Below are 17,690 nucleotides of genomic sequence, written 5' to 3'. Positions count from 1 at the left end.
AGAGATCCGCCCTTCTACCGACGATCATGATCTCGGTCTTCTTCGCGTTGAGCTGGAGACAGTTGACCTTCATCCAGCTTGCCACCGCCCTAAGTCCACTCTGAAACCTGGGGGCATCCTGGTCCGCATCCCCGCTGATCATAACCGCTAGCTGGGTGTCATCGGCATATGACACCATGGTCATGCCCCACTGCCTGACAACCTCAGCCAGCGATCTCACGTATAGATTGAACAACGTGGGACTCAGCGAGGATCCCTGCGGCACTCCCTGTTTCAGAGGATGGAACTTGGACTGGAACGGTGGCACCGCAACGCTGAAGAAGCGACCATCGAGGAAGGACCGGAACCACTGGAGGGCGGATCCCCCCACTCCAATCTCCTCCAGGCGATGCAACAGGATGGGATGAGAGACAGTATCAAAGGCGGTGCTTAGATCTAATAATACAAGCGCCGCCGTCTGACCTGCATCCATCACTGTGCGAAGATGTTCAGCCATGGTGAGAAGGGCGGTCTCCGTGCTGTGTCCAGCACGGAACCCGTTCTGTGTGGGGTCTAAGATGTTAGCTCGAGTGAGGTGGTCGGAAAAAACCTTGTTCACGTGGGCCTCCACGACTTTGGTCGGCCAAGGGAGCAGGGAAATAGGCCGATAATTTTCCGGCTTTTCCGGGTCCAGGGAGGGTTTCTTTAGAATAGGAGAAACCACAGCCCGCTTCCAACTTGCTGGAACAGTACCCGAGGCCAGCTAGATGTTAATCAGGGAGAGTACCGAGGTACGACCCACAAACAGCTAGTCTCTAAAGAGGGCTGGCTTAAGCGGATCAGTGGGCGACCCGGATTTCACCTGCTGGGCCAAGATGTCAAATCCCTCAGATGTCAACGGGGGCAACACATGAAGCAGAGAATCTCTATGGATGTTACATAGAGTACCTGCCGGTGGCCTAGTATCAGGAAATGTTAAGTAGATGTTCTGAACTTTTTCTAAAAAGAACAAGGCAAGAGCCTCACAATGCGCCGTGGAGCTCGTTGTTATAGCCGAGGCCCGCTTTGCCACAAGGTCTTTTACCACTTTGAAGATGGTTTTTGAAGCATAAAAAGCTGCCCGGGCCCGGCATATAGCACAATGGTAAATTTTAACGGCAGCGAGATAATCGACCTTCTTCCCTCTGTCGTACACCTTCCGCCATTCCCTCTCTGCTCGCCTACAACTGACCTTGAGTGCAAGTAATGCACTGTCATACCAAGGGCTTGACTCCCTGGAACTGATTTTCCTAGTCGAGATGGGAATCAGGGAATCAAGTGCCTTAGTAACCCACGAGCAGAACCGATCGTAACCTGCATCTACGTCCTCCAAAGGTCCCAACGGCACTGCTGCGAGGGCTCGATGAAGGTCCTCAAGTCTCAGTTTACTCCAGTGCCGTGTGGAGACCATCCTTACGGGAGCAGAAGGAGAAATTCCCGGCAAGGGGACATAGATGGCCACTGAAGAATGGTCCGACCAGCCGAGCGGAGTAACGGCCATGACTGTGGCCTCTGTCAAGTTCGTAAAGAATGGATCTAACGTATGGTCGCCTACATGTGTGGGATGCCGCACTATTTGATGGAGTTGAAGAGCCTCCAGATCGGCTAGAATACAGAACACCGTAGGGATATTCTGATTCTCCAAGTGCAAATTAAGGTCCCCCAAGATAGAAAAGTTAGCACACCCCACCGCCAAAGAACTTACCGCATCAGGAAAGGCGGCCCTGAATGCCACCTCGCTTCCCGGAGGGCGGTAGACTACCATCCCTGAAAGGGAAAACTGAGGGTTAACCAAAATTTTAAAGACAGCACTCTCGCAACCTGCGATGTTAAGGGCAGACCAACAGCAAGAGAGACTAGATCTCACTGCGAGATCGATGCCCCCTCCCCTAGTCGATCGATTCAGGGTGAAGACCGAAAAATCGGAGGGAAATGCCAGATTAATAATAGCCGTATCATCATCCTTCAGCCACGTTTCCGTAATAGCCACAATGTCAGGGGCCTCATCTCGCATCAGGTCCCTAACAGCTTGGTGGTGTTGAACTAGGGACCTCGCATTAAAGCTCAGGATGCGCAGAGCATGAGCCTGACGGCTACTACACGAAGCGACCGGTAGAGCCTCCTGACATATCTCAACCGGAGAGTCCACCGCCCACTGGCCACAAGCGCACTGATAAGGGCCACAGAGCGGGTGTAAAGGTGCATGTATACATCTTGGGACAGAACGTCCTAAGACCCGCAGCGTGGCACCAGAATATACAATCATGGCGCAATCCCGTGTAACCGAGTCTGAGGATGTATAAATACCTAAAGACCGCCGCGCCCGGCGCGTCCTTGGCGCGGACGGGCGCAGACGGGCAGGACTCAGGCACGACTCCGGCTAAGAGACGGCGTCCCACTGCGCGATCCCGCTGCGCGGGAGAGGACGACTTTAAGTAGGCGAGGCGAGTAGCACACCGAGCGTAGAGACGCTCCAAGATGGCGCCCGTGGAAGATCTGGACAGCCCAAGGCAAGATGGCGCCCACCGAACCAACCCCGGGACCCGGACCCGCCAAACGGCGGTGCGTTAACACATTTATATGCAGGTAAGAGGGCAGAAAGATTTCCCCAAGCAAAGCGCCTAAAAACAGGGGAGAACAGACTCAAAATAACACAAATACAAAACGGGTACTTTAAAATAAGCAGCGCAGCAGCAGCGCGACCTGCAGCAAAGCCAGTACCTTGACCAGGCTACTGGTGACGAGTCCGCCTTAAGTAGGCGAGGCGAGTAGCACACCGAGCGTAGAGACGCTCCAAGATGGCGCCCGTGGAAGATCTGGACAGCCCAAGGCAAGATGGCGCCCACCGAACCAACCCCGGGACCCGGACCCGCCAAACGGCAGTGCGTTAACACATTTATATGCAGGTAAGAGGGCAGAAAGATTTCCCCAAGCAAAGCGCCTAAAAATAGGGGAGAACAGACTCAAAATAACACAAATACAAAACGGGTACTTTAAAATAAGCAGCGCAGCAGCGCGACCTGCAGCAAAGCCAGTACCAGTGGTTGAAAAGAAGGGCAAGGTCACTTATTTAGTGGATCTCAAGACCCCCAGGCAGCCCCATCGGGTGCTCCATGTCAACCGCCTTAAGCCCCACCATGAGAGGCCCGAGGTCATCTTGATGATGGTGACTGATGGGACAGAGGAAGAGGAAAGTGAGCCTCTCCCTGATCTCTTTGCGTCCCAAGAGAAGGATGGGTCGGTGGAGGGGGTGATTCACTCACCCTAAAACAAGCTATGTGCGCGGCTCCTGTCCTAAGGGCCCCCCGACTTCTTCAAGGAGTTTATCGTCCAAACAGACGCATCAGAGCATGGCATTTAGGCAGTGCTGTCACAACTCAACGAAGAGGGTCTGGACCAACCAGGAGACTGCTCCCCCGGGAACAGAGGTGGAGTACGATCGAGCGGGAAGCATTTGCCGTGGTATGGGCCCTGAAGAAGTTGCGGCCATATCTGTTTGGCTCGCACTTCCTCGTTCAGACCGACCACCGGCCCCTTCGTTGGCTGATGCAAATGAAGGGGGAGAATCCCAAGTTGCTAAGGTGGTCCATCTCCCTAAAGGGAATGGACTTCAGGGTGGAACATCGACCTGGACACCCTGATGCAGAGGTCTAGCCCGGGACCAGGGTTCAATTCCCCGCCTCGGTGGGTCTTGGGCTCAAAATTCCACGGACCTGATAATTCTCGCCTCAGTGCCTATTCCAATCATAGAGTCCCACTCTGCAACTCTGGGCAATAGCTTGCTTAATCTCCACAACGGCCCCCACAACACTAAGGATGCCTGGCCTTCACCCTGGGGGTGCCCAGGAGTGGACACCTCACAGGGAAAGCCAGGACGGGTTCCACAGCGGTATTCGTACAAGCGCCTTGAGACCCTTGCGGGTGAGTAGTGCGCTATACAAGTATCAATTTAATTTTTTTTTACAATTTGACCACGCCAACGCTGACGGTCTCTTGAGGTACTTCCGCCTTAGTGACGAGAACTCCCAAGGGGTTGGGTAGCTCTCCACACTTTCAGCTGGGGGGGATGCGTGTTAGACCTGTCAGCCCTTTGGGTGGTCCCTCCTTAATTTTTCCCCTTTTTTGCCTTCCCATTTTTGTGTCCACTGTATTTTTTGTTTCTGTGTGTTGGCTTAAAAACCTCGGGCGCACCATCATTACTGATTAATGTTGACGCGCAGGTGCTCCTTTCAAAATGGGAAGAAATAGGAGTGCACTCTCACAAAATGGTGGCCTGTTCAGGCTTACCTCACAGCCTTGGGCCATAGGGTGACATGAGGGGTTCCAGAACCTTCTGGTCCACTTTAGTCACTCTGGGCCCAGGCTATATAAGGCGGAATGTTGGACGGCATTTTGTGTAGAAGTGGGCAGGCAGGAGTATAGGCTGTGGAGTCAGTAGAGAGAGTTAGTGGAGGTTCCCCCCCCCCCGTCAGTCTGGAAGAAATTCCATGACCAGAATCCGCTGCAGGATTATCACCATTGCGGAGGGCAAGTGCTGACCGGCATTAGAGACAGTTACTAAAGGCTCAGGGCCCCCTCCGTGCGCTGCAAGAGACTTGCCCCTACTGCCTCAGTACCGTAAAAAGAAGGGAGAGACTTACTCCAGTGCCAGACCCCCAGGATCGCTTCAGTGGCGCGTCTGCTCCCAGGCGCTCCTGCTGCGGATTGGCAGAGAGCATACCGGACCCGCTTTTCAAAACCCCGCGCTGGAGATAGGAGGTGGGCCTCGGTGCCCCGCCCAATGGATTTCCAAGTAAGCTGGTGCCTGAGGGGGCCGGCCCGCCTGTCAGAAGTGATGCGAATGGGTGTCACCGGCCGCTCCAGTCAGCGAGTGTGAGGAAGCGCGGAACTGGCCTGAGAGGGAGCGGGGAGAGCTCAATGCTGTACTACTATCCGCTCTCTCTTTCTTGAGACCACTCTTGTCAGCAGGCCGGGGCGAGCACTGAGAAGGCCTGAGAAGTTGGGAGGGGGAGTAAAGAACCGGAAAGGGCCTGTAGCGCCCCTGTTGTCTGCTCTCCTTGCCTCTGGCTCAGGAGGCTGGGGCGTGGTTGAGACAGATCTGCCGATACTTGGAGGTAGAGATTAGCCGGCAAGAGCACTGGAGTTTTGGTAAGGCCCCGGAGGGGAAGGAGTAATGCATTCGCTTTGGAAACTTGACTGCCTGGTTGTTTAAATTGAGTGTTTAGGAAACCAACGCGTAGTAGCGAGAATAAAGGAGAAACAGGTGGAAAACTGTGATCTTGGAAGGAGGAGTTGCGGGTGAGCATTTTGGCAGGCATGGAAGGCTATGGACTAGATTAAGCAACAAACTAACTGCCAAATAATATTCTACAATTATCTACCTAACCCCAAGTCATTAGCCATCAGATTGAAGGGGTGAAATTACCTGCCTACCTCATTTATGAAGTGTTTCATGTTTCTCCTTCTGGTTACTGAACTGCTGCAATTGCCAATTGATATAACTTTTAAAGAACCTGCTGCTTGACCTAATTCTGAACTGCGAAGTTACCTTAGAAGATAGGTTGTGTGAAATTGCTAATCTCATGGCCTACTGTGAACTGTTCTATAATCAAATAAAATGTCATGTTTTTATTGAAACGATTAATTATATGTGGAAGTGCTAATGATGTAAAGTTAGTCACTGCTAGGAACTAAAAAGGTTCTAAATCATAAGATAAAGTATTTCCATTCTTTTCTAAAGACGGTGTGGTGTCGTTTTTGGAGTGGAGGTGCGCTGAGTTACTGAGTTGAGTGTGACGCAAGTACAACACAGAAGTCCTGAGATAGCCTTTCCACTTGGTGCCAGGCTACCCTAGGTGGACCGGTGAACCCGGGTCCAACACCCTTCACCTTGATAAAAACTTTTCAAATAAATAAATAAACCTAGTGATTATGATTTCCCAAATGAGACTGCAGCCCATGCAGGAAGGTCAAGATTGAGCAAGTTTCTTTTATTACCAAGCTCTTTTTCTGGTTTCAAAGGTTTTCTCCCATATCATCCCCTATCCATTTCATCAACTGGGTGACCATGTACCACACTGATACTTACTTGAAGAAACTATCATTAATGAAGGATTTGCATTAGTTGCAAATATCAATTTTTGTCTCGCTGAAGCAACACGTTTACATTATGAAACATGTTGGCAAGAATGCATAAACAAGCACTTAATACTTTTTGCTGGGTGATGAAGTGATAAGATTCTCTTTAAAGTTCTGGAAGGGATTGAATTGAATGTTGACTGACAAATCCATAGTGGAGAAGCGTGGCTCAGTGGTTAGAGGCGGCAGACCCGGAAGCTGAGATCGGCCGTGGACCAGGGTTCGATTCCCCGCCTTGGCAGGTCTCGGGCTCAAAAATTCCACGGAGTCGACAATTCTCGCTCCGGTGCCTACTCGACTCACGGGGTCACACTCTGCGACTCTGGGCAATAGCTTGCTTAATCTCCACTACGGCCCCTCGCGGCGGGATGCCTGGCTTTCACCTTGTGGATACCCGGCCGGGATATCTCACAGGGAAATACCAGGACGGGTTCCCTAAGCAAGCGCCTTGGGACCCCTGGGTTAAAGTGCGCTATATAAATCGAAACACATTTACACACACACACATTTACAAATCAAAGCTCAAATTCTTATTTTATTCCATCAGTCTTGAAAATTGTATTTTAGATCATGAATCAATTAAATATTCATTTCTTGAGATACAAATGTTTTAAATGTCTCAATTCCGTTTTTTACGGAAAAAGTCATTGGTTCTTGCAATCATGGGAGACGTAAAAGTTGCCAAGTCTCTAAAGCATTTTTGGTGTTGGCCCACTTCAATAAAATTCCCCTTTCTTTCTGGTGATAACACCCTCTTGCCCATGCCTTGAATACGAATATATCTTCACTTAGATTAAATTGTTATCCATGCATTTTTACCTCTATTCACCTAATTTCTTTTTCGGCAGAGAGCCTATGGTCTTCAAGAGACTCAAGACAAGAAGCCTAACATGGGCAAGGTCATTATTTTTTTTAAATCATTTTATTAAGATTTGCCATGTAAATAAATAATCAACTTTTAACAAATATTTCGAGACAATCCAAGTCCACAATACTATTTAGCATTACCAGCACTAACTTTTAAGACAGGAATAGAAGCATTGTGGGGTGTTTCAAACAATACTCAGTTGGGTCAGACACCCCAGCCAATCCCTTTGAGAATCCAGCAAAACCGCTCACCGCCAGCAGCGGCCATGGTTGTTCTCCTGCACAATCAGAAGTCAAATCATGCCCCGGAAATCGGTCCATGGGCCCATATATTGTCAAATTTCTGTGGGCTTCCGGGCATTTTATACACGATGCACTCCCCTTGCGTATACCAACGTCAACTCTGGCTGTCCAGTGGGCCAAGACCAGGATTTACACACTGAGTCACAGCCGGACAATGTCTTTTCTGGCAACCATGAGAGCCACATTGCAGAACAGTGTAGTATATTTACACAGGTTGTGATGCCCCATATACCCTATGGATTCCAAAGGGGAGCCAAGGGCCACGCGCTCCCATGTGACCACCGAGAAACTCTAACCCACTTGTGCCCAGCACGTTTGTAACCGGTGCAGTCTAACAGGGAGTAGCATCCCTGTCAGACATCTGTGCAGGCTCCTGTCACTCTCCGGTTTCCCCACATGGAAGAGCCTGGTCCTGGTAAAATATGGCTGATGCAGTATTTTTAATTGTACTAGGCAGAGACCAGGTTCATACACTATCTGCCTTGCGTGTCAACACGCCTCTCTTGAGTCCTCATCTGCTAGGACCCCTAGATCCCGCTCCCATCTTTCGTTTAGTATTGCCAAAGACAAATGACTGTAGCTTATTAGAGTCCTATAAATCTGCGATATGGCATGTTTGCGCAATGGGGACACTGGTAGCAGGTATTCTGATCTCTTCTGCACCTTCCTGCAATCTATTATTATATCCTACCAGGCATGTTTTACTTGTGGGCATCAGAGGAGTTGATGGTCAACCAGCTCATGTTGTGGTATCTCTTCACAGGGAAGGAGACCCCAAGTGCCCATCTGTCATCCAGTTCTCAAATCCGGCACCCTTGCATAGTAACGAAGAATGCTACAATCCCAAAACCGACCTTGTTTCAGGTGAGATCACAGCACATATTCAAAGCTTCCAACATCGACACCGGAGAGGTGCATTCGCTAAACAATTTACATACTTCATTAATAAAGACAGAGCAATGGAGAAGACATTTACCTTCCAACCTGGAGATATCTCCTTGCTATCAGATACTTCACTTCCAACTGGTTATGATCGCAGAAAATAGTGACTGCGCGTGGGATCTGGACCAGATACTCTGTTCGTAGAAGGGAGACGTGGCCAAGAGAACTTGTAACTTGCTTGGAATCTTCTAAAGCCTTAAAATAAAATGAAAGGGGATTAGTGATTTGGTCTGCTAAATACGAACAGTAAGCGTTATTGTGAGTTTGGTACTTTGAGTCTGCCTGGTTATATCTCGAAGGAATAGTTCTAGCCTTACTAGGTCTCCATCAGGAGTATTTTCACAAAATTCATCAACATCTCTGTGCAGTATTAGATTATAAAAACATCAATTTTAATTCATTTCAGTCAGTCAGTCAGGCAGTTCACTCACTGAGCAAAGAACCATTTGTCCTTTCTATTCACATTTTGAGTGGAAAATCATTTTCACACAAGGTGTTTTAGCTTTAACCAGCATCCAATGTCTGACTTCCTGCTTGTAGTGCCCACCAAGGAAGACAGACTCACAGCAGCACCTGCCAGGCGGGGGGCATTGCAGCTCCTGTCCAGCGAGGAGAGCTTCCATACAAGCATGTGGCTGTAGGGTCACTGCTAAGCCAAGCCGGTGAAAGTTCCAAGACTCCAGTCTGTCTGAAGCCAGCTTAGGAAAGGTATGCTGCATGGGGTCAGGCAGATACTTAGTCAACACAGTTGATTGTAATGAGTAGTGTGTAACTACTTTAAGGCTCACTACCGCAACCTACCATTAAAATGTGGAAGTCTTACATTTACATAAACACTGATCATATACATACTACAAAATAGCCATTTCACTAACCAGAATTTAATGTACTTAAATTAAATGGGCATATGGCCAGACAAGATGGCAGACTGGACGTTTCCTAAGGTAGCTGGTGATATCCCATGTACAGTCCTTTATAATCCTGTGAACAACTAATGTGAAAATGTGTTGTATAGCTGGAATGCTGGTGGGAGCAAAGGGGTGGCATTAAATACACGTACTGAAACCACTGAGCTGACAAGAGCCTTAAAATAAGTGGGAGGGTTGTTGGGTAAAGACTCTGCCAGCGTAGGCACGGACCGTAGTGTATGTTTGCTGGGTTGGCATGCTGATGAAAGATGGTCTCAATTGGAAGCCACCTGTGGGGAAAGTGGCCTTTGAAAGAGGCACCGGTGGGAGTGGCATGGTAGACCAGCCTTTATCAGACACTCGAAAAGTATGCTGTGATGAACCCAAGAGGATTGTGAATGGGCCCAACCACAAGAAAGAAGCTGGAGGATCAGGGAAGATCAGTGTGATCCTAGAAAAAGCATGTGATGAGTGATGTGTGTGACTACAGAGAGCCCTTACCCCCTGCACGGGGTCCATTCTAAAAGGCGATCAACTCAGGGTATGTGCTCAGTTTTCTGGGACAGAATGAGCAGAAAGTGTATGGACTTGATGGCTCAGGTCAAAACTAGCAATATAGAGTCTGACAGTTAGCTGGTAGAAAGGGGAAACAGACAAGCCCACAGAGCAGAGTTATTCAGGGAAGTGGATCAGCTACTAGACGTGTTGATTTGGACAAGGAAGGGGCCAGGATTACACCAGAAATGCTGAAACTCACCTGAAACAGAGGAGAATTGGGATGACCTAGCTTGAAATGTATGACATGGCTACACCGCTACAATATTTCACTAGGTTGGCGACAAACTGGGAAACATAGTTTGTTAGAAAGGACACATGCAGATTTAATTAAGGAGCTGTTTATGATGTGAGCAGAAGTGGATGGTGTATCAGGTGAGCATATGCTGAAATATTACATGCTCTCAAGTACTATGTTTATTTTGGAAAGTGTTTGCTAAATTACACCCTTTAACAGTGGAGAATACCAGGAAGTAAATCAATATTTGTTGAACAGCAAAAAAAGGCAAAATGTAACATTGATTTGTGGCTTCAGTAGCGATACTGGCAACGATATGTACTGCAGTTCAAAGGCTGCCCCAAAGGTGCCCTAACAAACATCTGGTTTAAAACTGCGCAGCAATGGGCAGTGGCGAAGGAGGGCCTAATGAAGGTCACCAGGGGCAGAGAGTAAGCCTAATTTAAGTTATGGGTGGACAAAATATTCTGTTCCAATCGTGTGAGGCAATTTTTTCTCACTCGTGCACCAAAACGGTAAGTTGCTGAGCACGAGCGTGATTTGGCGTCCCCTATCGTGATTTTTGGTAGCTCGGAGGACATCGGGCAAGATTTTTCCAATGCGGGCTGTCGCAACCGTTCGAGGTCAGAAGGGTGCCAATTGAGTAGAAAATCTACTCGAGCAGCAGCAAAATCGACTTGAGTAGCTGCCCCCCCTGGCGAGCCGCATGGTTCTGTTAAGGTTCATTCGTCCGTGAGGAACGCGCTCCTGGTGCTAAATCAAAGAACAAGTAGCGCATTGTGCCTAGTTACGGCCATTGATGGAACTCTGCGGAATCTCAGAGTTTTTTTCTGCACTGTAAAATTGCACAAGTTATGCCCACCCCTATTTTAAATTAGGTTTAAGCACATAATATGAACGTTTACTTAAGTTAACCTATACAGAATGCTGAACTTAAATTAAATTAATGAAGTTTACTTAGTAACCTTGGCAGCAGTCAACTAAGAGCTAAAAGCATCCTTGGAAAACATGTCCTTACCAGCCAAACATTGTTCAATGAGTGCAGAAGTGAGTCTGACTGTCTCCAGGACCATGTGTATGTATATAACAAACACAGCTGTTAAGGGGGTAGCTGATGATCTCTCGGTCCATTCACCCCTAAAAGCTGGTAATCGAAACTCAGCCATCTAGCAGTTTTTCCTGTGTCTCATATGGCAAGTTCAGCCTTGAACATTTATCAGTCATCATAGAATGTAAACAAAATAACACCGATTTAATGCAATATGATTCAACTGTATGCAAATAAATGCTTAGCCTTAATGTAACCCTAAATAAAATTAAATCAATTTATAGAATTAAGAAATGACCGTATCCTAACCCTTATGCTAACCCTACCACTCATTTTAATTCAACTAAAATACTCTCAGCCTAAGCCTAATTCTTACACTAATTCAAACCATTTTAAATACGTTATCTGGGGCGCTAGGTGGCGCCAGACCAAGATGGCTGCACCTGTGTGAGGCTCTCGCCAGTCCGAGCACCTTTTCCATCCTTCATCGGATCCTGACCGGAGAAACCTCCGCAACGACCGCACGAGTGTGTCCGTAACGACGAGACGCACACAGCGGTACCAACTTTGCCTTAGGAGCCCCACTGTGGACAGCACAATTCACTTCAACACCCGCGGGCGGTTGTATGCTGGTTCCGGTGACTGCCGATCTGCGGCGGCGGCCTCCCAGGAAAATCCGAGGCTCTGCGGCCTACACGGCTGGGTCGGTGGACGTGGCTGCGGTGGGAAGGGCGAGCCCGGAGGCTCCTTACATAGACTGCGACGGCACTTTAACTCTGCCTGAGGTGAGCGCTGTTTGCCACATCGCGCCTCTCCTCCCGGCCCCGCGACAGTCACAGCGTAGGTCCCGTGAGGCTTTGCCACGAGCGGCGGCCTTCTATACAAATGGCGCCATAGACGTCCCGCGCGCCCGGAAACTTGAACTGGTGGCATCGGCGCTCCTGCGGGGCGGCCCCCCCTCCCTGATTGCCGCACCGGGCTGACGCTGCTGCCCACTCGTCGTTTCAGTGCAAGGGGTCTGTTACTGCAGGGGACGCTGTGCTAACGTGGGCAAGGCACCATAGGCCCGATCGGCCGGCGGCCATTGCTTGCGGCCCCGTCCGCTGAACTCTACTTCTTGGGAGGCCACTCCCTGAGCCGACCTCTGCCGCACTGCTCGTAAAGACCCAACAGGGACGCTGGTGTCACCCCCTGAGGCTCGAACTTTACCACCTGGCCCTCTTGTGGCGGGGGGGCCCGAAGACTGAGCTACAACACCCGGGGGCCTGCTGATACTACCACGCAGCGTGCAGGATACACGTCTGTCTTCCAGTAAGAGACACTTATTTTCAGCCTGGATCACACTCCTTCTCTTCCTCTGCCGTGAATCTGCCGGGCCGCTGCTACCCTACTACCCTTCGCTCACATTATCCGCCGCCTCCTGTCCGGGGCTTCTCGCTGTGCCTTGGCTCCCAGTCTCAAGGTGTGAGCGCCGACCGGTCCCTCACCTCTTCTGGGCTCTTCCCCCATCTGCTTGAGGCCCACGACGCCATACTGTGGTGCCCTGAACTGCTACTTGCTTGTCTCCTGGGTGGTCGAGAGGATTGCACATAACCCCCATCCCCCCTTCTGGCCTGGGGCTGCCCCCTGCCACGACTGCCATTGATCTGGCGGCCCCCTCAGCCACGACATCGCGGACACCTAGGCGCGGCATGGGCCGGGGCGACGCCAAGCAGTCCAAAATACCATTCGAGTCCAGGAAAACTCCCAGAACGATGCCGGGGCCGGAGGGGAGCCCTACCGCATCGGTCCCCCCAGAGGACGGCTGGAAGACCCTACTCCTTGGCATGAAACAAAGCCTCTCAACAATAGATTCCAAGATTGACACCATAAATACGCGCATGGACAGAGTCGTTACGAAACTGGACCAGCACGACACCCGTATCATGGAGACCGAGGACAGGATCTCCGAGCTGGAAGATGGAGCCACTTCTACTAACCGCCAAGTGACACAAATGGACAGGCTCCTCAAGATCATCGCAGAAAAGAATGAGGATTTGGAAGCTAAGTCCCGCCGGAATAACGTCCGCATTTTAGGCCTGGCGGAATCCACAAACACGGGGAAAATGGAGCTCTTCGTGGAGAACCTAGTGACTGAACTGTTTGGGAAAGAATCCTTCTCCTCACACCTCATTGTGGAGAGAGCCCATAGATCCCTTGCTGCTCGCCCTCCTCCAGGGGCACAACCAAGGCCCATCATCGCACGCTTTCTTAACTACAGAGACCGCGACGCAGTACTAAGACGTGCGTGGGAGATTGGCACGGTGGGCTACTGTAACACAACATTGTCATTTTTCCCTGATTTTACCCCTTCAGTACAGGAAGCCAGGCGTAAATTTGTGGGGGTCAAAAAGAAGCTACAAGCCCAGGAGATCCCATACTCCATACTCTACCCTGCGAAATTAAACATTTCTTATCAAGGCAAGCACCATTTTTTCAAAACCCACAACAAGTGGAAGACTTCCTCAAACAACATAAGAAAGACCAGGCCAGAGACGATGCGGAGAGGCGCCGCTCCAGGTCGCGATCACCGATGGTGCAGCAAGACTGAACATAGAGTGGAAACCGGCTGGTCACATACAACCTTTGTTGCTGAACCTGTAAGGACATGATGCCCTATGTCTCCGGTGAGGGAATTTTATTGATTTACTACTCACAGGTCTATGCAACATTTTGTGCTCGGTCACCCACCTCCATCCCATGATAGACGACCGGGCTGATACCCGGTGTCTTGTGAGTGTAAGTAAGGAGGGGGAGGGCAGGTCGGGCGCCCCTAGATACGGTTCCCCAACGGGCGAGCCCCTTTACACCCCCTCCCTCCTTAGGGTAGGGGCATACGTAGTATGTTGTTTGGTTCTACTTTGGCTCAGGGTTGTTGGGTGGGAGTTATTTGCCCGGCGGGTTGGTGTTGCCGGTGTGGGAGGGGGGCCATTCCGACTCACCACTATGACTGCTGTAGCATCAGCAGCGCCTATGTGGGCAGGGATTGCAAGGGAGGGTAGTGGGATTTCTGGTTGCACCTATGTCGATGTTTGCTGTGTGAACTTAGATGCCATATTTACATGCCACAACTTTCTGTACCTCTGGGAATGGGTGACGTAACAGACGCGCAAGCAGCCAAACAATTTCAGCTGGTCTCATGGAATGTACGAGGGCTAAACAACCTGAGGAAAAAAAGGCAGATTCTAGGTTACCTAGACAGACAGGGAGTGTCCATTGCCATGCTCCAAGAAACGCACCTAATGTCAGGTAGCTCACCTGTGTTCGCGTCTCGCTGGGTCTCATGTAGAGTATTTTCATCCTATTCGACTTACTCTAAGGGAGTGACAATCTTGGTCAGGCGGGGAGTGCACTTTACGCCGGCGGGAACTGAGGCTGATGCGGGTGGCAGATACTGCATGGTATGGAGCAGACTTCACTCACACACAGTCCTATTTGCTTGTTACTATGGACCCAACGCGGATGATCCGGCCACACTTCTCACACTGTGGGGCAAAATTCAATCATTGGGTATAGCTCATGTTATACTGGGAGGTGACTTTAACACTGCACTTCAACCTAGCCTGGATAGATCTCACCCACAGGCGGTACACTATACGCACACTCAGCGCACTTTATTGAATATTGTAGAGGAACACCATTTGACTGACGCGTGGAGGCACGCACATCCCTTGCTCAAGCAGGGCACTCACTTCTCTGCAGTACACTCCACCTGGGCACGTATTGACTATGTATTTCTGTCAGCGGGCCTTACTCCCTGGTAGGTCAAGGCCTCACACCTTGCCCGTACATTCTCTGACCATTCACCAGTGCTCCTGACTTTGCGCATACCCCTGGTCGTCTCACCCTATTTGAGCTGGCGTCTAAATCCTGCACACCTTACTGACTCAGCCTTCAGGGCGGAACTAGAACACGACGTAAAAGACTTCTTTGAACGTAACATATCGTCAGTGTCTAGCCTCACAACAGTTTGGGAAGCCTTCAAAGTTACTGTGAGGGGCTGGTGTATACCTAAGGGGGGAGGGGTCCTCAAATCATTACGAGACGAATTGCGTAAGTTGGAAACAGAGCTACGTCACTTGGAATGAGATATGGACCATACCACACGTGGTCACGCAGTCAAGGCCCAACTTCGGGAGAAACTGAACGAATATGCCGAGGTGGCGGAGAGAGAATGCACGTTCCTAGGGAAACCATATACTGCGCGTAGGTACGGAGAGGGCGACAGACCGGGCGGGGCACTGGCGACCGCTGTTAATCCCCCTAGATATCATAACTATATTGCCACCCTGCTAGACGAACAGAATGTCCCACAGAGGGACCTCCCAGAACAGCTCCGGGTTCTCACTGACCACTACACCACACTTTATACCTCCCAGAGAACCACGCCGATCAATTTACAATCTTACCTTGACGACACTGCACTTGTGTGGTTGGACCCGGCCCAACAGAAATTTTTTCATCACGAACTCTAATTGGACGAAATAACAGACGCTATTATGTCCATGAAATCGGGCAAATCGCTGGGATACGATGGATTGCCGATCGATTTTTACAAGGCCTATATCCATATTCTGGCCCCAATCTTGAAACAAGTATATTACTCGGCTCTTGAGGAAGGCACCCTGCCGACTACTATGCGCGAAGCCCTTATAAGTCCTTGCTAAAGCCGGGCAAACCTCCGGAGCAATGTGACTCGTACAGACCCCTGTCTCTACTGAATATAGACAATAAAATATTGGCAAAAGTACTAGCATCGCGCCTCAACCTCCTGATGGAGCAACTGGTATTGCCGGATCAGGCCGGGTTTGTCCCAAACCGCGTGACTTCCCATAACCTGCGCACCCTCCAGGCTGTGCTGCAAGACATAATTCCCAAGTGTGAGGCGGCGGCTATTTTCCTAGACGCCACGAAGGCATTTGATTTGTTAGAATGGGACTACCTTTTGGTGCTATTAGAACGGATGGGATTTCCATTTAGCTTTCTCGATTGGATCTGGCTGTTATATAACAGGCCCCAGGCGTCGGTAGTGCTGAACGGCTCCCGTTCGGCCCCCTTTGAGATTCATAGGGGTACCCGGCAGGGATGCCCGCTATCCCCAGTTCTATTTGCAATTGCCATTGAGCCTTTAGCGGCCAAGCTACGTCAGCATCACAATCACCGCTCTCTTATCTATCCAGAAAGGCAGCTGCTTATTGCCTTATATGCCGACGACATGACTCTTTACGTACAAAAGCCCCAGGAGAATCTGAACCCACTCTTACGCGAGATCACCAGGTTTGGGGGTATAGCGGGGATACAAATAAACTGGTCGAAATCAGCCCTGTTCCCCCTGACTGACAAGACCACACAATTCCTTTTAGACTATCCCTTGATATGGGAGTCGGATGAGATCAAGTACCTAGGCATTAAAGTGACGAGGAGGCGTGAGACTCTCATCAGGGCGAATTATGTTACGGTTCTAGACAAACTGACTGATAACATCACTAAGTGGATTCATCTCCCGCTATCAATGGCGGGACGTATTTCCCTGATTAAGATGGTGGTGCTCCCCAGATTGCTATACCTTTTTACTAACATCCCGTAAAATCCAGGTTCTCATTTCTTCCGTGCCCTTAACTCCCAATTGTCGTGGCTCATTTGGGGCGGTAAGCAAGCCAGGATGGGTTTGCGGACACTCATGCTACCCTATCACCAGGGAGGTTTCGATGTCCCCAATTTTCAGCGCTATTGCGATTGTGCCCAAGGCCACTTCGCAGCATACTGGTTTCACCCTCCTCCCTTTATGGCACACCTTGCCGTAGAAGATGGGTACATGAGGCCCGAACAACCATCAGGCTATCTTTATTCCGAAGCCCGGATAACGGACCGTGATCCCTCCACAGTGGATTGCACGGTACAGGACTGGAGGCGCATAGCTGAGGCTATGGAGACGACGTTCTTATACTCACCATCCATGACTCTGGCACATGACCCAAGACTCAGTGTAACCTGCGAGGAAATTGGTCGTAAAATGCTCACGAGGCTAGCGATCCATACATGGGGCGACCTATATCTCCAGGGCTGCTTCCGCACATCAGCACAATTCTTTGGAGATAGCACCCCCTCGGTTATGGATACATTTTTATATACGCGACTAAGGCAGAATGTTAAAGCGGTCACCCCCAACTTCCCGGACGAACCAGATACGGTGGCGCCCCTTCACACTCTGCTTCAGGTAGACACCCCGAAACACGTAGTCTCCATGCTTTATAAACATGCACAGGCTGCTCCATCGCCCCCTTCTCTCAGAGCGCGGCGCGACTGGGACGGCGATCTCGATGCCCCGTTGACGGACGACCAATGGGAGGAAAGTTGCGCTCATACCAATGCAGGCTAGTCCATTTTAAATTTTTACATCAACTTTATTATACCCCGGCCAAACTGCACCGCTTTCGCCTTCGGGCCGATGACCGGTGTCTTCGTTGCGGGAGCGAGGGAGCGAACTTCCTGCACCTAGCATGGTCATGCCAAGCTGTAGCGACATACTGGGAGGAGGTGTTTGCGGCCATGTCGGATATGATTGGCACGGCCGTTGCACCCTGTCGAAGGTTGCTCTGCTGGGTCAGGCGAGCTCTGCGGTGAAGCCTCACCG

At 50.2% G+C, this 17,690-nt stretch overlaps 1 protein-coding gene across 1 annotated transcript in view; it reads right to left on the bottom strand.

Annotated features, from left to right (window-relative positions):
- FANCG (FA complementation group G) overlaps nt 1-17,690 on the bottom strand; it is a 228,741-nt gene that overhangs the window by 69,052 nt on the left and 141,999 nt on the right. Inside the window, exon 8 of the mRNA XM_086962889.1 lies at nt 8,303-8,463. Within this exon, the coding sequence (XP_086819015.1) occupies nt 8,303-8,463 (161 nt within the window). The remainder of the gene's footprint in view (nt 1-8,302; nt 8,464-17,690) is intronic.

Source organism: Lissotriton vulgaris, chromosome 3_1 (assembly GCF_964263255.1).
Source record: "Lissotriton vulgaris chromosome 3_1, aLisVul1.2, whole genome shotgun sequence".
Lineage (NCBI taxonomy): Eukaryota > Metazoa > Chordata > Amphibia > Caudata > Salamandridae > Lissotriton > Lissotriton vulgaris.
The sequence above is the reverse complement of the archived record's forward strand: the minus strand, read 5'-3'. Positions and strand labels throughout refer to the sequence as shown.